This window comes from Grammomys surdaster, unplaced genomic scaffold (assembly GCF_004785775.1).
Source record: "Grammomys surdaster isolate TR1022 unplaced genomic scaffold, NIH_TR_1.0 125947, whole genome shotgun sequence".
Classification (NCBI taxonomy): domain Eukaryota; kingdom Metazoa; phylum Chordata; class Mammalia; order Rodentia; family Muridae; genus Grammomys; species Grammomys surdaster.
In genome coordinates this window covers 923,529-945,598 of record NW_021620769.1, presented here as the reverse complement: position 1 = coordinate 945,598, position 22,070 = coordinate 923,529, and the positions used below count along the sequence as shown (strand labels likewise).

The following is a 22,070-nucleotide window of genomic DNA, read 5'->3' as shown; positions in this document are numbered from 1 at the left end:
ACGCTTTCTGAAGGAGCAGGATAGTATTCCAGAAGAGAACTTGGTCTAGACAAGGAGGATTAAAAACCACCTCTCAGGAAGATGATACATACTGAGGAGCTGGAAGACCAACGAAGCTAAAAGGCTCGAGTGTGCCTAGAGGCCTCACAGAGGAGCCACACCTTGTTCAGACCAAGATGCTACAAGAACTCATTTCTATCACCTCCCTGTCCTGGCTCTTCCTTGGCCTTAGTTATCTGGGCAAGTTTCTTGGTGGAAAGTAAGAGGTGAAGAAGGACACAAGACTACTGGTATGTCCTTGGAAGCTGTGTCTTGTCCTGACCTATCCTCTGCTTCCCAACAGCCTCAGCCTATAGCACCACAGGCCTGAAACCAGCAGGACAAGGTCTATATTGAATTCTCTGAAGCCATGAGTGACAACAAATCTCTCCTTGACTTCAGTTTCTTTTATCAACCATTTTGTCACAACAATAAGAAAAGCAACTGCCATGGAACTTGTCAACTGTCCGTTCATTGCTCCCCAAAGCACTGTTTCACCAGAACGTCTGTAGCTTGCTCTCTCACCATTTGCAAGTGTCTACTCGAGCATTCTTAAATGAAACTCAAACTATCAGTTTATACAACTGCAAGCCCTCCTTCTTCATTTCCCTTTTAGAGTCAGACCATCCAACAACTTTCCAATCAATGACATGGCAATCCTGCAAGATCATCCGGCCCACTGACACCACAGCCACCTAGTTCACATAAGCACCCTCTGTGCTGAAGCTTCTATCACAATAAAAGCATTGACCGTGCGCTTCCCAGTGTGACACGGCCCTTTTCTCCACGTGAATACATAGTGTGAAGTATGAAACTGAAATGCTGCCTGTTCCACTCTCTCACTAGAATGTGAGCTCCACACAGTTTTGTTAAATGAATGAGCTGGTGCAAAGGGGGCAAGGAACAGGCCATGCACAACGTTTCAAGCTATAAAGTGATACTGGCATTTATCTCAAAAGACATCCATTAAAGGACTTTAGACAGAAATATGATCCTGTGAATCTTTTATTATCATGCTAACTTCTATACAGAGAATGGGGCAAGAGAGGCAAAGGAGCTTGCACGTGGTCCAGTTGGTAGAGTGCCTGCCTGGCACAAACCCCTGCTCAGAGTCCCCAGCACGGTATAAACTGGGCATGGCAGCACATGCCTACGATCTAAGCACTTTGGAGGTAGAGACAGGAGGACCAGAAGCTCGAGGTGATCCTTGGTCACGTGTTAAGTTCAAAGGCTAGTCGGGGAATATAAGACTCATACATACATACACACACACATACATACATACACACACATACACACACACATACATGCATACATACACACATGCATACATACACACATGCATACATACACACATACATACACACATACATATATACACACATACATACACGCATACATACATATACGCATGCATATATGCACACACATACATACACACACATACACACATACATATATACACACATACATACACACATACATACATACACACATACATACGCGCATACATACATATACACACATACATACACACACATACACACATACATACACACATACATATACACACACATACATACATACATACACGCATACATACATACACACACATACATACACACACATACATACATGAATACATTTTACATATATACATGCACACACATACATACATCTATGTCTACCCCCATCCTTGGATTGAGCTTTGGGGTCACTCTATGTGATAGAGTGTATACTACTAACACGCAGTGATAGAAAAAAGAAGACATCTGCTCATCTTATTAAAATTAGATTTAAAGTTATCAACACTACCTCTTAAAATGTAAACATTTCTTTCCTAAGTCTTTTCCCTCTGAAGAAATAGGAGATAAACATGCTGATATAGGGACTTTAATCAAACCCTAATGATGTAAGGCACCAAAACATAATTTAGTCTGTGCTTTCAGCTTATAAAAACATATGTTGGAACAAGGTCCATAAAGGTGAAGAGTCCCCAACTTTCTAATGTCTGTGGCTACAGATCTGGCTGAGTGAGGTAGTGTGGAGAGAGATGAAGTGAGAGAAGCACTGATGATTTAACCTCGGGTCTTCCCTTAAGGACAAGCATTTGTCACCTTGACAGCAAGGTGAAAGGTTTGCTTGAGTGTGCTTATAGCAGGGCTCTCTTCCCTCCTCCCAGGGGTCCTGTGATTTCTGAACAGACATTATCTGAATGGATGATGATGAGGAGAGGGAGGAGCCACAGGAATGGCTGGGGGAGGAGAAGAGGTGAGCTGCATAACTCAGAGCCGGCTCTGGAAATGCCGCTCCAGGGATCATGACACAGATTCACCATGTGCTGTTCCTCCTCCTAAGCGTCCACTTGAGGCCCGAATAATCAAGTCCATAAATTATCGAAAATACTCAAACGGTGGCCAGTTAACAGCACAGTTCCCATCCTTAGCAATCACTAGACTGTGAGAAAGCAAGAGTCCAAGGAACAAATACACACACACACACACACACATGCACACACGCAGGCATGCTCACAAATCTCTCATTTTAGGGTTAACAATTCTAATGTACATGTCTGCTTCAGACTTAAATCTAACACTTAAAATGAGCCCACTTTTCATTCTCAGCATTAATGGGAGGATGCTCACAGTTCACAGAAGCTACCAGGCTCTCTGTCCTTAAGCACTAAAGCACTTGTACTATTTTCACAAGTGTGCAAAGGGCAATTTTAAGTGACAACCACTAATTTCTGAGTATTTTGTCATAATTTAATTTCAGGAAACACAGGTTTTCACGAATTCCTATGAGGGATGAAATTTTGTCAAAGATAGTATTTTAACTTTTACTTTAAAAATCACCTTCCCTGAAATTGGATAAAATTACAATTATTCATTTTGTTTCCATATTTACTGGTTTATCTACCACTGAAAAATCAACGTTTAACATAAGGAACTCAAACAAAACTGGTAAGGAAAGTTACAGACTGGAGAAAGGTTCAGTAGGTAATGTTAGCCATGCAAGCATGAGACGAAATCTCGATCCCCAGCACCCACATAAAAGGACAACATGGCAGCTTGTGTTTGTAATCCCAGGACTAGGGAGGCAGAGCTGCACAGAACTATGGCTTTCACTGGCCAGACTTCCCAGCTACGAGGATGAGCATCAGGGTCAACCTGTCCTGAGGACCTGAGAAACAGCAGAGAGGTGGAGGCGGGGCCACAGAGAAAAGAACATCAGACGGTCAGAAAAAAGCCAAGGGGAGGGGAACTCGGAGTCTGTCTAAACACTTTTACACTATTCTGGGATCCGAGAATGCTTGCTAACAAATACCCACCATGGTCCCCCTGCACAGCACCTCACTGACCAATACGAACAGATCATCATGACATCACTGCTCCCAGTTTCATGTCCCTTGTACTTCCTGGAACTGCTAACATCCAATGTTTTAGGTGCTTTCAGAGAAACTACAACTATAAATCTGTGTGGAGGCAACAGCAGTGAGGCTGCTGGGGGTCTGTGTTTAAGAGCGAGCCCAGGAGTGGCTTTAACATAATTCCCGACAGAGGGGACATGGATGGAACTGAAGACACAGGAGTGAGCAGGACTGCCGCCCACTTCAGTGTGCGGAGGGATGGGTGTGCCACCCACTTCAGTGTGCAGAGGGATAGGTGTGCAGAGGGACAGATGCCCAGGCCCAGTGGTGCTGCACAATGCATTCTCACCACACAAAGTCTCTAGTAACAAAACCTGTCTCAGACAGGCAGAGATTTTAGGGAAATGCCACATCCAGGGACTACAGAGTTTTGCAGAGGGGTGGGTAAGAGGGCTGGGGTGATACCATTTCTAAAATAAACTGTTCACTACAGGCTCCAACACTGCTAAAAACACATTTCAGGGACATGACCTTACTTCACTAGATTTGAGCCCAGAACTGAGCGGGGCCTGTGCTTGTTACCCCAAGTATTTGGAGGGATGAGGCAGGAGGATCAATGGTTACACGAGATGTTGTTTCTTCTTTCTTTTCCTTCACAAGCACCACCACAAGCACCACCACCACCACCACCACCACCACCACCACCAGCACCACCGCCGCCGTCGCCGCTTGTGTAGCTCAGGAGTACAGTGTTTGCCTAGCACATCAGTAGACCTGGTTTTAGTCCCCTTTATAAATAAATTCTATCTTTATAATCAAAAAGGAAACTCAGAAGAAGAGTCCTGCTGTGTCAGGCCTAGAGCAGAACTTCCTAAGCTGCCTCTAGTTATTGTTAGAAACAAAATCAAGTTTATGTACTAACAAAATGGATGTGCTTTTTATTTTAACATAAAGAATTAAACCTGAATATTTGATGCTAAGTTTTCAATAATTTTCTGAGTTGATTGTATTTAGGCTTAACCATCAATGCTAAGAATGTCACTTTGCATAAATATGTAGCAGAGAATGGCAGAATATGCTTATAACCATTTTGGATTTTTTTTTTTCTTTTTGGTGTTTTGAAACAGGGTTTCTCTGTGTAGCCTTGGCTGTCCTGGAACTTCCTCTGTAGACCAAGCTGGCCTCGAACTCAGAAATCCACCTGCCTCTGCCTCCCAAGTGCTGAGATCAAGTGTGTGCCACCACTGCCTGGATGGAAATTATATTCTAATCCCAAATCAAAATTCACGTCATGATTTTTTAAAAATGAAATGTCAACAACTCAAACAGCAATTTTAAGATGAAACAGTTGAATATAACATAATTCAAAGACATACTAATTTGATACTTGATATTGAGAAATGGTGGGAAGAAAATCATAAAATTTCCCATTTGGGCATGATGTACTCCTTGCCAAAAGCTGAATCTACATACCATTTCAGCTAAACTGGTTGGCCAGTGAGTTCCCCAAGATCTTCTTGTTCCTACCGCTTCCAGTGTTGGGGCTCTAGGGGTGCCCCACCATAACTCACATGTTCTTTTAATGTGGGTGTTACATAGCAAGCATACGGCCCATTCAGCCATCTTCCCAAGACCTTATAATAAACACACAATAAAAACACAGGTGTGTTCATGTGAACACATGTGTGCTCATACACATAAACAAATATATAAATCAAACTTAAAAAAACAAATACAAGAAATCATATTAATAATACAGAATTATAGAACAGTTTATAGCTTATCTAAGCATCTCTCTTCAGTTTCCTCCACTAGAACTGTCTATAGTGATGAAATATGTTGAACTGTACTGGCCAACGCCACATGTGGCTAGTATGCCTGAAGGACTGAATGTAAGGCTTTAATTAAATTGCATTATGTTTTGTATGTATGGAGTGTCTGAGCACGTGTGTGCGTCTGTGTGTGTGTCTGTGTGTCTGTGTGTGTCTGTGTGTGTGTATGTGTATGTATGTGTGCGTGTAAACGCCAGAGGTGAACTTGAGAACTCTTATGAGCCATCCACCTTGCTTCTTTAAGACAGGGTAGCTCACTGGCCTAGCTCTCCCTGATTTGCTAGGGTAGCTGTCAGTAAGTCCCCCAGGTTCTCCTGGCTCTATTTGCTGGCGTAGCTGTCAGTAAGCCCCAGGGTCTCCTGGCTCTGCCCCCTTCGGTGCTGGCTGAAAGTGCACACCACTACTTACACAGGCTCTGGGGATCAAACTCAAGTCCTCATGTTACACAGAGATACTTTACCAACTCAGCTATCTCCTGAGCAGTTAATGTTCAGTATTTAATTTAAATGGTTATGGCTTGCGGCTACTATGTTGGTCAGTACAGTCACAGATGATGCAATATGGCAACCCCAAAGTCTCTTTGCCTCCTGAATTGAGAAGTAAGGGAGATGCCTTTATAGCAGAGACATGCAAGATTGCTGGGAGACATTAGAGCAGTTTCAATGTCAGTGAGACATTAGGTACAGGGAGTCAATCAAGGAGAAAAACAATCTGCAATGGAAGCAGAGGACATGGGTACAAATGACTGCTAAGTTCACCTATCTGAGCACCATCTAGAAAGAAGATCCCAGCTCAAGTGACAGGCTGTCTGCGTCCAAGGACAGCATACCCTTACTGCAGAGCCAGACGGACACATTCCAAAAGCCTGATAGGATCACACTTGGGAATTACCACTCTATCTTGCTTTCTCTAAAGCAGGTAAATTCTTGTTCAAATATCTTCAAACCGTGTGACATTAAGTTTGAGGATGGAATGTGAGGGCTCCAGTGTCTACAAGTCTGTGGTCTTTGTCTACTCTTAATGAACATATTAGTAATGGATTTACATATCATCTTCTGGTAGGACTCACTCCATCCACTCCTTCCACATGGTAAATCTGCTTGCATCCCTGACAGTAAAGCGCTCAGTATTTTACAACTGTGGGCTGACTCAGACAGACTAGAAAGAACAGGGATGCAACTGGAATTATCCCACGCAGGGGTGCCATCATACCATCACCATGGCTAAGAACGGAACTCTTCGATTTGGGGGGTGGGGGGTGTCGACTGGGTTCTAATAGAGAAAGAAAGCTTGCACTCCTTTGCCTGCCCTTCTCATATAGATAAGGAAGGACAAGGAAGGGTGGTGACATCCAAGACAACCAAGACAGATGCCCACTGCCCTCTGGGGTTTTCATAACAGAATAGAGGTATGGAAGGAGAGAGGAGAGAGACAGACAAAGACAGAGAAGGTGACTAAAGGTCATTTTTCAGGGTTATTCCTTTGGGAACTTTGGCCTGGCTTTTTAAATACACTTAGGGGATTCACGAAGAAGAGCAGGAGCTACTCCTGCAAGCATCGCCCTCAAGCTGTGCACTGTCCACAGCTAGACATCTCCATGATCTTACCTGCTGTGTACACAGGTGGAAGCTTTGGGTTTTAGAGCTAAAAGTCCCATTTTTGACTTCTGCTATAGACTTCAGGTTGATCCAAAATTCTATGGGTATCAAATGTCTCGGGACTCATTTACCTGAAGTAAATGCCTGTGAGTTAAGAGATAAAGCTGAAGGCTCTTACCAAGTTCCTCCTCTCTCCTCGTCCCCCTCCCTCCATTTGAAGAGCCAGGAAGTAAAGGGAAAAGGCAATTTTTTTTTCTCAATAAGCAAGAAATCTTATCCCCTACTGATAAGTTTAATGATGGAAAAGCCTGAAAAGCTTGCTTTGCTCATCTGTACACCTCAGCAGCCACTGGGCAGGAATCTGTGTGGCTTTTGTTAAGTAATTCCCAGAAGTACAGATGTTGCAAAGAGATGTGGCAGAGTATCATAAGAAAAGAGAACTTGTGGGCTATAAGACAACCCAGACTCAAGTAACCCGTGCTCACAGGGGCTCTCAGAGATGGAATATCAGGGAGTCTGCGTGGGTCTGACCTAGGCCTCTGCACATCTTATGGCTGTACAGCTTTGTGTTCCTGTCGGACTCCTAAAAGTGGGAGCCGGGGTCTCTCTGACTCTTGCTTGCTTTTGGAATACTTTTCCTCCCATTGGGTGGCCTCAGCTCAGCCTCAGTGTGAGAGGAGGGGCCTAGTCTTGTTGCAACATGATCTGCCATCTTTGGTTGATGTCCCTGAAAGACCTGCCCTATTCTGAGGGGAAACTGAGGAGTGGAGGGAACTGGGAAGAGAGAAGGGAAAGGAAACCGCTGTCAGGATGTAATATATAAGAGAAAATAAAACTTAAAATGGAATGAACTCCTCATTAAAAAAAACTGATGTTCATAGCTATACATTCCTTCTTTTAGTATATTGAGAGTTCATCGCTTGGGGCAAGGGATGTAGCCCAGATGGCAGAGTCCTTGCCTAGGCCCAAAACCCCCTCAGAAACTAGGTAGGGACGCACACACCTATAATCCCACTACATAGGATATGCAGGTGAAAGGACTGAAGTACAAGCTTAAGGATCCTGAGCTACAGGAGAATCTATCTTTAAAAAAAGAGAAAAAGAAAAGCTATCTTGTCTATAACTATAACAATGAATTGTTAATAAAATATTGTAATGTTAATATACAACCATTTTCAAAGCTCTTCCTGTTAGTAACAACCTTATGACTTTCTAGATCACACTTAACAAATTTTACCCTGTGGCCAGATGGTGAGACCAGAGCCACAGCAGTGTTCTGCATTACAGGTCCACCAAGCTTAGCAGCAGGGGCTGAAGCGTGAAGTGTCTAAAGAAGGCCTGTGCTTGCCTCCCCTTGCTGACAGACATGGTCCTTGCTATCACCTTGGTGGCTTTTTCTTTCCTTCTCTTTCTTCTGTTTTTATTTGTTTATTTTTAAGTACTTCTAAAGCCATTTAAATCTGTATTTGATCTAGTTTTTACAACATCACTAAATTGATTCTTTTTTCTTTGGGACAAGGTCTGGTGTAACCCAGCCTGGCCCTGAACCCATCCATTCTCCTGCCTTTCTCTCTCTGGAGTGTATGATAGGATCACTGCTGCACCACCAAGTATGAGCTTGAATTGGCTCTTTAATTTTCAAGCTTACATTTTTATCTTTCTCTAGAATACGGTTGATAGATTCTCTTCAGCACTATGTCTGGGACAATGGGTACACAGGTGTGAGGATGCTGCTCTGCGCCTGCTCTGTGGGAAAGCACCAGCAGAGGCCAGGACAACCAGAAACTGACTTCCCTAGCCAGTGTTCTCAGGAGCAGGAGGATCTCCAAACTATTATCTTCATGGATAGAGCCCCAGCTGAATATCAAAGGATTAGATATTCAGTTTATATTCAGACTCTAAACTAAAGGAAAAGACATGTGACTTTACATCAGATGCTGTGTAGGAAAAACATCATGTACAAAGACAATGGAGAAAACCTACCAGGGGCAAGTGGGATGAGCTGGACAGACATAAAAGTTAGCTGGAGAGGTGGTTCAGTGGTTAAGAGCACTGGCTGCTCTTCCGGAGGTCCTGAGTTCAAGACTCAGCAACCACATGTTGTCTCACAACCCTCTCTACTAGGAACTGATGCCTTTTTCTGGCATACAGACAGACAGAGCACTCGTATGCATAGATAAACAAACAAACAAACAAACCGATCTTTAAAAAGAACAAGCATTTCAACCTTTACAACCATGAGCACAGTAGCAAATCCTAGCTGTGTCACATCTGTAAGCATGAACTCCAAACCTAAGCAGAAAAATTAAAGCCAACACTGAGAGAGAATGACATAGGAGAAGAAAGCCAACACTGAGAGACGACAACACATGAGGAGAATCTTTGTGGCTTTAGGTAAAACGTGAACTTACGCAACAAAAAGCAAAGATATGAAAGACAAAAAACAGTAAGTTAGGCCTAATAAGATGTATTTCCCCTTGTAAGTCACTGCTAATAAAAATAAAAGACAAAATAGTGTGTGTCTGTGTCTGTGTCTGTGTGTGTCTCTGTGTGTGTCTCTGTGTGTGTCTGTGTGTGTGTATGTCTGTGTGTGTCTGTCTGTGTCTGTGTGTGTCTGTCTGTGTCTGTGTGTGTGTGTCTGTATATGTGTGTGTGTCTGTCTGTGTCTCTGTGTGTGTGTGTGTGTGTCTGTGTCTCTGTGTGTGTCTGTGTGTGTACACAGGTTAGGAAGAATGACTTGTAAACATCTGATAAATGATTTGTGACCAGAATAAAGACCTACACCCAAATATAAAGAAACAGGCAGTGTAGTTTCTTCTTTCAGTGGTCAAGAAATATGAACAGTCACCATCCAAAGAGGACATACAGATGGCAAATAAACACTGTCCATCATCATTAGCCAGTGAGTAAAGGCAAAGAAAACCCTAAGAATGACTACACTAAAAACTGCTAAAACCAAGGCTGGCAAGGATGTGGACCAATTGGGTTCCACACACTCCTCTGGGAACCTTAAACAAAGCCAAAGTGAAGGCTGGTTCTTTCTAATTCAAACCACACTCCTCATGCCCCAGCAATTTCATTCCTAAGTTCTCCCAGAGAGATACGGACAAACATGTGTAAATGAGGTCTGCACACAGGTAAAGCAACTTTATCCACGATCACAAGAAACACAAACACAAAAACCAAGTTATCAGCTTTCTAGCACTAGAGCAGAGAACCTTAGAGAGAAACCTTAGAGAGAGGCTCCCCAGCACTAGAGGCTCTGCCTGTGATAAGATAGAGCATTGTTTTTAGGTCTCTGCTGGAATGCTAGATGGCAGTGGTGGGAGGGCACCAGAGCAAACTGAACACCTCCTTGACAGGGGTCCTGTGGCTCCCCAGTGCCCTTTGGATCTCCACAGTGTTCCGTCTAAGATTCACAGCATCTCCCAACAGCAACACCCTAGGGACTTTCAAGCCCTTAACACACACCGGAAATCATTCACTATCTGAAATAGCACACAAGTTAAACCTCATCAACAGTCATTTACTAAGCAGTGTGACGTAGCAATGAGAAGGCTTGCTGACGCACTGTGGTAACAGGACAAGAACCACAAAAGGAAGAGACAACTCAAGCAGGGCCCAGTCACAGGTCCCTCTGGAAAAAGCAAAGGGACACATTCAGTGGTAGTTAGGAGCTCATCCGGGAGAAGGGCCGAGAACAAACAAGCAGAAAAGTATCTCTGATCAAACAGAAGTCGCCTTATCCTAGCCTGTGCCACAACAGACACGGGTACGCTTGTCAGAACTCAGAACCGAATATCCAACATGGGCAAATATCAATATCCAAAATGGATATCTGTATATGTAACAAAATTTGAACTTTCTGCCAACAATAACAAAACAAATGGTCAATGAGAGGTAGTTACACTGGAAAAATAGATTAACCTTGGGAGATGTGTGCTTTGGAGGAAGAGAACTAAGAAGACGAGAACTGTGTGCCCATTAAGAACCAGGAGTTGTGCTGGGCAGTGGTGGTGCACGCCTTTAATCCCAGCACTTGGGAGGCAGAGGCAGGCAGATTTCTGAGTTCAAGGCCAGCCTGGTCTACAGAGTGAGTTCCAGGACAGCCAGGGCTACACAGAGAAACCCTGTCTCGAAAACAAACAAACAAACAAACAAAAAAAAAAAAAAGAAAAGAAAAAAAAGAACCAGGAGTTGCTGGGCTGAAAGCCCAGTTCTAATAGCAGTTCTGGTAGCTTGGATTCAAATTAAGAAAATTAACCTTGGTTTTAAACAACTTCAAAGGTCATGTTTCTAAGGAGGACCTTTATAAACATCCACAATAATGTACATTATTTATTATTGCCCCAAAAGATTTTGGAGCAAATACTTTTTTAGCTTGGAAATGATGACATTTTAAAAATTAATAAAAATAGAAATGAAAGCACATGGTATTTGTTAAAGGGTAATAAAATAACTCTAGTCAATTGGCTAGTTCTACACTAGTAGATTTCTTTAAATAGTAATGAAATCACTGCTTTAAAAAAATCCATCATTATTAAAATAAAAAAAAAATTGCCTCAACCTCCACCAAAATTAGATTTGTAAGTTGCTGGTCATCCCCTTAATTAAATCTACGTCACAAATCTGCAAGAAAAATGGCCACTGTGACTAATGCATTTACTGCTTCACCAGTCCCATCAGGCCGCTGGAGCACTGTGCTGCTAAAATGGACTAGGGAGACATTCTGCACATTTTTATTAAATAACAAGACCATTTTTTATTTTCATTGGTTAATTCAGATAAGAGTTTGTTTTAAAAATGAATTAGAATTCAAGTGTGAGCAAGCCCCCCTTCCTAAGCGACAGAGCATCTTTTCAGTCTAGCATGCCTAGCCTTTGACACACTTGGCTTGTGTTGGACAAGCACTGTACAGAGACGAGACGGGCACCCACCCCACGGCTGGAATCCCTGATTCTGGACTGTTTCTTTTCTGTCCTAAAGAGCTCTAACCTGTTCATTTGATGAAGTGAGTGAGAAACCCAAGGGCACAGTGTTGTCCAGGGACTCAGTGGACACAAGGAGAGACTTAAGAGAATAGGCTGACTCATACACAGGCAAATTCTCTCTGGAGTGGTGCTAATCCCATCTTTCAGAGAAGGAGGGCAGGCAGGAGACAGCCTGTGGAGGATGTAGTTCAGCTATGAAGTTAGAGCAGCTTTTTCCCGTGTGATTTAATATCTGCTACCTTTAGTCATAACAAGATAGTTTTTGTATTTATAGTGTTGCTGAGAGGTTTGGGCTTGAGATAAATTCACATTTTAAAAGTGGGTCTGATTTAACAAAGAGCACGCTGACATGGCAAGATCCGTAACGGAGGCTGGGCGCTGGGAACCCGCACAGGGGTGGCGCTGCCTTCCCGCTGCTTCAAGCTTTCACTGTGACTTCCACACCCATTCATTTATGTTCTGTGCTTTTGCTTCAGTATCTAGAAATAAGCTGTGCACTAACGGGGCTCTGAGGACACTCGAGTTAATTTTCTATCTCATGTGAAGGAAGGAAGCTCTTGGTGAGAAGCTGCAGCCTTCCCTGGACATCTGCAGAGCTCTGGAGCTTGGAATGTCATGCGTCCAGAGCCAAATTATCTTGGGCCATCTTTAGCTTTATTGTTCCTCCTTGTGTGTGAGCTACTCTCTTTGGGACAATGAATTAGGTAAGACCTTCGGAATGTACAGAAACCTAGCCCTCCCCCACCTCCAAAGCCAAAAGGCTAAGATGACATCAGACAGCATCTGAGGCCTACAGCAGAGAAGCTTGTCTGCTTTAACTCATCCAGTGTCTTTATTTATGATTTTCTGTGTTCTTGTTATTATGAGAGCTTTATAAAACTGTTCCCATATTGAAATATGGGATTTGTGGAGCCCTAAGTCTGTCTTCCTGGTCCTCGATCACTCATATTTGGGTTCAGAATCAACTTGTGTTCCCTTTGGGTGAGCTCTGCCTTTTGTGTCCCACTGTTAAATGGTAACCAATGGTAATGCTTTGTCATGATTTGTGTAAGCTAGAATCCACTCTGTTGGCTGAGACAGGGTCACTCCCTGATCTGTAACTCAAAAAGTAGGGTAGGCTGGTTGGCCAGCAAGTCTCCTGTGTCCTCCTGTATCTGTAGTCCTGGGGCTGGAATTATGAGCACAGAGCACAGTATGTGTCTAGCCCTTTTCAGTGCCGGTTGAGGATCCACCCGAGCCTCAGCTTGTGTGGCTAGCACTGTGTTGACTACACTAATCAGCACAACTAGTCAAACTAGCCGACTGTCAGCAACCCAGCCTTCAGGATGCTCATTAGTCCCGACAGATGATGCAAAGAAAACATCCATGCTCCATGATGTAAAGAAAAACATCTGGAAGACAAGTTATAAAGACAAGTACCATCTTTCAACGTTCTGATTGTGTGACATCCAAGCTACAAAGATGAGTTTGATGGTACTGTGCAGGTTGGCACCAACCACCCGCAAATAAAGACACTCGTTTGTTCTGGCGCAAGTAAGTCGTGAACTTTGAGGGGAAAAACAAGATTCCAAGTAAATAATTTGGATTGGTTAAAATCAGCATCGTCATTAATACTAAGCAAAATGACCTCCTCTGTATCTATGAACTAAATACATGCTAGACTTAGGGAAAGGAAGGAAGGAAGGAAAGAAGGAAGGAAGGAAGGAAGGAAGGAAGGAAGGAAGGAAGGAAATGTCTGGCTTCCAGCACTCAGGAGACTCAGGCAAGAGCATCATGAGTTCAAGTCAGACCTTGTACAGAGAGGAGGGTGAGCAAGAGAAAGAGGGGAGGGAGGGAAGGAAAGGGAGAGACTGAATATTGGAGGAGAAAGAAAGGGAAAGATGAAGGAAGGAAACACTATACTCTTTCATTAACATTTGAGATTCTTCCCTGTTTTTGCTGGTGCCCTCATCTGGACTCCATAGGCACTAGGTACACATGCAGTGCACTCACGTACATGCAGGCAAACACTCATACACATAAAACTACATAAATCTTTTTTTAAAAATCTAAAGGTAAACACACCTCCTTCTGATGAGGATGTAACATCAAGACACTCGCTCTTGAAATGTGTAGGTCTTACATGGGCGTGCACTATGTGGGATATAAGGGCATATGCATTGAGGCATCATTCTAGTTCTTGAGAGCAAATGGAAACACCAAATTCTATTCAAACCTCACCAAGAAGGAAATCTCCAGTCCCTTACTACATTCCACAATAACAATACACTGAACAACTGAAATGAGCAGAGGAGGAGGGGCATTAACTTCTTAACTTAAATCTTCTGTAGCACAAGAAACTGATGTAAACTGAATTCATCTATCATTAGTTATTACCAGTATGCCTCTACTAAAAAAAACCTTTTATGTAACAATTAGTTCTTAAAATCATTGTGTTTTAATTAGACCTGGGACATGATTAAACTAGCTATAAATGTGTACCATATTTTATTTGTTATACCCAGATGCCTGAAAAAAAAATCAACAAAAATACCCTTAGGTCTTTCTCTAAAATTTCTTCTAATAAAAATCTTTTAAAGGTTTCAGGTAGTCAGAATTAACCTGAAATACTACTGTATATCGGATTCTGATATATACTAGAATGTTTGTATAGATTATTAATACGTGTGTGCTGGCAGAGTACATAATAGAGAATATATATAGATTCTAACATATATGCTGTGGTTATAAGTGATCATTTCTTTTGGGTATAAACATACGCACATGCTCACATACACACACAAGGAGGAATAGTCACTTATAACATATGCACGTGCATGCATGTGCATGCGTGCATGCGCGCACACACACAGAGGGATATATTACTCATAACCACAGAATAGCCATTGATTCACTTTATCTTAGAGCTTATAGCACTTGGTAGAAATAATTTCTTCATTTGGTGGATTTCATTAGTCACTTATAAAAACGTCTAATATCAGAGATTAGACCAAGATTTAGATGTAAATTTTAGCTCAGACCTGTTTCTACTATATGATACAAGCATTTTCTTTAAGTTATTCCCTACCTTCCATCAGCATGGTTTTATAGATAGATGATAAGATTTGTCCACATTATATACAGGGAAAGTATCTGGTTCAGTTAATATTCTGTCAAGAGAGAATTCAGACCATCCTGCTTCCAGTTGGGTGGCTACTAATTATAAGCACAAAATTCCTTCGTAAAGAAAATTCCCAAATGACAGCAACAGCATTCCTTATGAATGATTTATAATTCAGAAGTTCCCCTCTGCAGGGGGAGTTCTCTTCACAATAGCAACTCAAAGACCAACCTCTCACACCACTGCACTAATGTAAGTTCTCTCTTCAGATCGCTGCATACTTCTGTGCATCCCTCATAGGCAGAAAGTACGAGCCGGTGTTTTTGTGAACTCTCTTCTTTAATGACGGAAATTGTGGTTTGTCTTGTGAACTCTCTTCTTTAATGATAGAAATTGTGGCAAACTGCCATATTTACTGACGAGGTGTGATTGTGTGGTTAATTTCTGTAAGAAGATCTTGGTGGAAGGACAGTGTTGGGATTTCAGGAATGCTACCTTGGGTATGTGTGTGTGGGGGGGTGGGGGAGTAGCTCACCAGCCAACCTCAGGGAAGGAAGCCACATGCTATGAATGGCAGAGCAGAAAGACGTGAACCCTGTCTGTCCCCTGAGAGACCAAGTCATCATGTCATATTTGGATGAGACCTGCATGTATTCTTATCAACTACACTTTGTTGTAACTATGTTAAAGAAGGAGGGAAATAGAATTATCTATTGTTACACTGGAGTAGAACGTGCACAGCCACGGGTTTCACTCAGAGGAAAGGAAGGAAGGACATGGAAAGTAAGAACAGGCACTTGTGCTACTTTATAGTCTACCACACAGAGGCACCTGCAGTTCCAGAGCAGCATGGAGAGAGGCCCTCAGTCAGGCCTCTGCACTGAGTACACATTGCCTGCCTGAGGCACCCAGTGCATCTAGAGCATCACGACCACTGTGGATCTATAGTAATGTCTTTTCTTTACTTCGTAACTTTGACATTGCCTTTTTGTTATATGTCCCATCCACATTTCTTTATAGTTTCCAGAGCTACTTGAAAACTACCTATGTATGAGGCCAGACTTCCATAAACAATTCTGATCCATTAGATGAACTAAGGTTTAAATAGAAAAAGAAAAAGTGAAGAAAGGAAGGAGAGAACCTACGTGAGAGCACACAACTAAGAAGGAGGGAGCTGCAGGAGAACGCAGAGGCTCTTGGTGGAAGCTCTCCTTCTGGGACCTGAATGAGTGTTAGCAAGTAGCTCCACTGGCCAAGCTGAAACTTCATGCAGGGACCATTCTCTCCAGTGAATGGACAGTGGGTTTGGCTTCAGCCACTTACGAAATTACCTTATTGCATTTTCTCAGGTATCATAGGCATTTTATGAGTAATCAACCCAAGTTAGGAAGCCATGCTTCATAGTGGATGCATATGAATTCAAACCACTCCAACACTGGCTTCCAGAAAATTTGTATTTTTACACATATTTTCTGTTAAACAATTGTGACAATATGGAGAATACCTGAAGAAATGAAAGAGTGTCTTAATGGCATATTACTGTCTAAACTAAGTAGTCTTAAAATTCAATGTGTGTGTACGCGCTCTCTCTCCCCCCGGGCGCGCCCCCCCCGTGTGTGTGTGTGTGTGTGTTTAAAACAGGGTCTCATTATGTAGCCGAAGATAGCCTTAAACTTGTAGCAATCCTACTGCCTCAGCCTTCCAAGTGCTAAGCTTACAGCCATAGCTACTGTACCTGGCCAAAAGGTTATTTTTAAATAGACTTTATTACTTTGCTTCTAAGCCCAATAAAAATATGGCATCAAAAACAGACAACAAAAAAATCCAAAACAATATCTGTCTGAATGAGACAAACTTTAGCTCTGTATGGGACAGAACCAACAGCAAGCATGTGAAAGGCAGCAGGCTCCCGAAGCTGTGGAGCATTCTGTGGAACTAATGCTAGGTTAGCAATGTGTTTGAAAGTTTGAACTCTCATTTACTGCATACAACTCAGAAACACAAGACATACACAATAATAAGCACACAGACTGGACTCAGAAGCCAGCTTACGTTGCACTGGGTTTTTTTTGCCAGCCATTTGTAAACCACTACTCTAAAAGTCTATAAATGAGTTCTGTACCGAAAACAGATATTCTAATTCATTTTCTTGAATTTAGCAAATATGACAATATAAGCGATATTATTAAATAATAAACTATTTCTCCATTCTTTCATAATATAAATCAAATATTGTGATAACTTATTTTAAAAGTAATTATTTAACTGCTAAAACAACAGCCTTGTAATTACAGTGGTTCTGCTTATAAAGATAGTACTATTTTTGAATCATTTTATGTTTACTTTATATTTCAACGTCCTTTTAAAAAACTATATTTCCTTGCAACTTAACATGAATTACATCCTCATATCACTGTTGTTGCTCCGCAGAGATTTCTCAGATACATCCAAGACTGTGGGTAGTTTCTTGGGCAGGGAAATGAAGAAAATAAATGACAAGCAATAAATTAGCATTCCCTTTCTGACCAGCTGGGTCATATTTCCTTTTCAAATTCCTCTGTCCCATGACACAGAATAATAATCATCAAAAGGAGCTCATTAAGTGATCAATATATTGACATAACCTCTATAAGGAGTCACACAGCATTTTCATCAATATAGTCACATAATCTCTATAAGACTCACAACATTTTTGTTGATTCCCTGCATCCGTTAACAGACAATTAAACCCAAGCCTCCAAAATACAGTGTAAGAGAAGATTCACTTGTTTTGACTTACTAATTTTCCTCAGGGTATAAGTCAGGGTACATGCACAGATCCCAAAACTTTTATATTTAACCAAGAGTAAAAGAAGTCCGGCTCTTCCTTAATCATTTGTGTAAAGCAACATCTTAAGAAAAATTAAAACCATGAGTACTCACCAAAAAACTTCCAAATGCTGAATTAAATATTGCAGCCGCCTGTGGAGAAAATAAATGGGAGAGAAGCTCAACGAAAGTAAGCAGAAACAGGGCAAGCAGAGGTCCCCACGCTCCCTCTGCCACTGCTGAACCTCAGTCACTGCTTTCGAAGCTCGCTACTGCCCTGTAGTTTACCAAGATAGATGGCTGCAGCTCAGGAATTCATCAATAATGGGTGTCAGAAGCAGGAAAAGGTTTGACAGGAGATGCTTCAAAACTGTGTGACTGTCCAAAAGAACACTCCCCCAATAGTAAATCAAAGCCTGGTATTGATTTTGCTGCTAGTACTATGAAAACAGGGGGTTGGTTTATACATAACAGTGAGTATTAATAAGACAGTAAGACAAGCGCTAATTATTCCCTACCAAGGGACTGTCACCACTAGGTGACAGCTATTGTCCCACACCAAGGACAGGGCTGTGGAGACCAAGAGAGCTTCTGTCATATTAATCATTTCTGAAATAGAAACAAGCAGGTAACATGCAATTGGTACACCAAATAAAAGAAGAAACAATTGGCTCAGCTTACCAAACCACCCTTGAGTACACGGAGAAGCTATACATCTGTCAACTAAGTCGGCCCCTGTGTTCCACAAAGCTACATGCCATAGTTCTGACAGCTTTTCATATTGCCCAAAATGGAGAAAACTTGGGCAACATCTGATGAAAAAAAATGAGAGAGAAAAGGGAAATAAGGAAGGAAGGAAGAGAGGGAGGGAGGTAGGGAAGGAGGCAGGAAGGAAAAAAAGGAAGGAGAAAAAGAAAACTAAAACTAGGCAAAAAACAACACCAAATAAAGGTAGAGAAAACCTGTTCAAACGCCCAGAGCAGTGCAGGTTAATCGTCATGGACACTCGCAGCCTCAATGGAGAAAGGGGGAGTTGGTTTGCGAAGTTTGACTGAAGTCCAGAGCTTGGCTAAGCTGTAGCTGAGAGCGTTTCTGCTCCAGACGAGGATGCAATGAGAGTGAATGGGTAATGAGGTGCTGGCTCCAGAGAGCTTGGCTCTCTTATGCCACTTCATAATTAATTCAAAGCTTTGATAATTTCATTAGATTTCTCCTTTGCTGGTCCTATCAATAAAAGATGGCACTGGACCCCAGCTCCTCTGTGCCATGAACACAGGCAACAAGCACAGACCAGGGAAACCTTTGCTTCCTGACAGGGACAGTGGCATATGGCGCCCTGTGTTGTACTGGGAGAGATGAGGAAGAAGAAAGATTCAGCTACATAAAATATTACAGACCTCGACCATCAACTGTAGCAACATATTTTAGCATCATCCAAGAATCACACTATGGGCAATTCCAGGAAAGTTCCACTCAGAGAAAAATAAAAGGGACACTAGTAAGCTGTGGTCAGAACAACAGGGAACACTGGCCTACTTCCTGCACGCATGTACTTCCAACAGTTCCTACGTGGAGACCATATTCTGTGCTCAAGATAGATTTAGCCTTTTCAGAGAAATGGGGCCTCCTTCCAGAGCACCACCTTCCAAATCATTTCAGACCCTTTCACTCGATGGCAAGCGAGTCTGCCTACCACTTACAGAAACATGGAGTTACTAGAGGTGGAACTCAGAAGTCAAGCTCCCACGGAAGGAACCTAGGCACCCAGTCTCCCTAGTTTGCCTTTGTGACCCAAACATTAGTACTGCTTCCTGTGGATCGGCTGAGAATTTTTTCTGATTGTGGACATGGATCTGATTTTTCAGTTAGGTCATCATCCCCCAAGGCAGCAAGACAACAGCTTTTGTGAAATGACTGGTTTGGAGTTCAGGGTGCTCCAAAGACCAGGTGAAGCTAGACACTGAACCCACTGGGCCCAACTGTCCAGCAGTAGTACAGGAGGGAACTATGACTCTGAGTTTTAGAGACTGTCGTTTATGCAGTTTATCGTTTATAACGCGAGTGTTCTCTGATGTGGGGAGGGATATCCAACCCCTTCACACAGTCTACAAAGCACTCCCTAAACAGAGCCTCCCCCGTTTCCTTCCCTACCCCATTACACTACTCCCAATTTCCCCAAATTCATGCTATATTTCTTACATCTTTGCTCTCTGACCTAAGTGATTAATTCCTGCACCAAGGGGACAGGTAGGACATTAGCAACTCGCAGCTGTCTTAACGATCAGCTCAGGAACCACCCTTCCAAGTTTCAGTGAGCCAGCACCCCATACACATACTAGTGTATATGCTCTACACTCAGGTGGCCCGAACAACCCCATGCCAGCCGAACAACCCCATGCCAGCCGAACAACCCCATGCCAGCCGCTAGCACACTGAGCTTCTCTCCGCCATGACACCTGCCACACTCTGTTTGCCTCTCCTCACATCTCCCTGCCCCACTGCAGGCAAAGGTCTTCTAAGGAAGGAGTGTGATGAAGTTCATCTTAAGCATGAACTGGACGCGTTCACAGAATTAGAGAAACAAGTAAGGTGTCCTGAAATCCCAAAGTCCACCTCTCCTAAGCCTGTCTACTTGCTTGTTCTACTATACTTGACAGAATCCAAGGACTGACTGACCACGAGTCTAGATCTGATAATCTCATACCATAACCAAGAAAAGGCCAGTTTGGCTTTTATTTTAACCACACTGTCACCCTGTGCTCTGACAGGCCCAGGTGGCAGGGACGGTAAGCCACTTCTTGCTCATCTTACTCTCCTTGTGCCAAAATGTAATGACTGATTTTAGAATAAAGTTAGGACGTTAGCTCCTGCTTTGCATATTGCCAATGGCTCTTGCGGGCTGTTGATGAGGCAATCTTTGAAACTTCAAGAAGAACTGTGACAGGCAAGTATTTAGCTTGTAAAGCAACCCCCCCCCCATCCACTACTGTGCTTACATACTTTTTTAAAATCTTTAAAGAAAACACAAGATCCATGAACTTAGATGGAGACGTGACCTGCTGCAGGCAGCTTGCTCCGAACCTGAGACCCTGGGTTTACTGCACCTCACTGGGTACTGTTGCAGTTGGAAGGCAGTCTTCTCTGAACCCTAGATTCTGGGTTTATTGCACCTCACTGGGTACTGTTACAGTGGGAATCTTGAGGTTTTTCTGAAGCCCCCTTACTAAAGCTTGGTCTCCAGCTGATCGGGCCTTTAGGGCACAGAACATACTGGCAGGAAGTTAGATCACAGGGGATTTAACACTACAAATATTACTGGGACCTCAAACCTTTCCTGTTCTCCCTTTTCTGTTTCAGGTAAAGAAGCTCTCCTGTGCTCTCAGTCTCTCTCTCAGTCTCTCTCTCTCTCTCTCTCTCTCTCTCTCTCTCTCTCTCTCTCTCTTTCTCTCCCTCCCTCCCTCCCTCCCTCCCTCCCTCCCTCCCTCCCTCCCTCTCTCTCTCTCTCTCTCTCTCTCTCTCTCTCTCTGTGAATTGCTTTCAGTGTATCTAATAAGGTATTTTAGTGATACTTTATGACATATTATATAACATGCCTTTATTAAGTTACTTGGTAAAGTTCAACTTTCTTCATAACCTATCTGTAATCATTTAAAATAAATTTCCTTAAAACCTGGAAACAACTGGGACAGGGAGCTTGGAAGCCATAGACATAATCCTTCCCATCACTGAATGGAATGCTGTCAAGTTCTACTTTATGGAAAGCCTGAAGCTTACAAATGCCAGGAGTGCAGAGGTCTGCCCAGCTTTCCTGCTCTGGACTTACATAAACATGTCTCGTCCCTTTAACATATGAACACTGCTGGGCACCAAGTCATCTCATGATATCATATCAAAGTCTGTCTTGGTGGCAGTCCCTTCTGCCATTCCCTTTATACGTCTACTAAATAAAACAATGAAAATCTACCACTTACATAAAACAAGAATGATTCATTGCAAGTAATTTGTGAAGCTCCTGGCTTTTGATGCTGAATATCCTGACTCTGGATCACAGTACAAGGAAATGTTTCTAAGATGTTAAAAAGATGTTTGTGGCTGTCCTATTCCTAATCTGCTCTAAGGTAAAGAGGACATGTGGAAAGTACACATAGATCAGAGACCAAACTCAATCTCAGCACCTGCAAAAAGATGTAAAACCTGGGCCAAGGTGCCCTGCCTCTGCAGGGCTGGAAAGCACAGGAAAGGATAAGGGATGAAAAGTCCCGGAAGGCCTGCTTGGCTTTCCTCTTCCTTCTGCAGAGAAAGCTCATCTGTCCTTCCTCCTCTCACTTAGGG

At 42.7% G+C, this 22,070-nt stretch overlaps 1 protein-coding gene across 2 annotated transcripts in view; it reads right to left on the bottom strand.

The window, feature by feature from the left end:
* Slc10a7 (solute carrier family 10 member 7) overlaps window positions 1-22,070 on the bottom strand; it is a 216,444-nt gene that overhangs the window by 129,701 nt on the left and 64,673 nt on the right. For both annotated transcript variants that reach the window (XM_028753407.1, XM_028753408.1), the window contains exon 5: window positions 17,853-17,891. In XM_028753407.1, coding sequence (XP_028609240.1) covers window positions 17,853-17,891 — 39 coding nt within the window. The remainder of the gene's footprint in view (window positions 1-17,852; window positions 17,892-22,070) is intronic.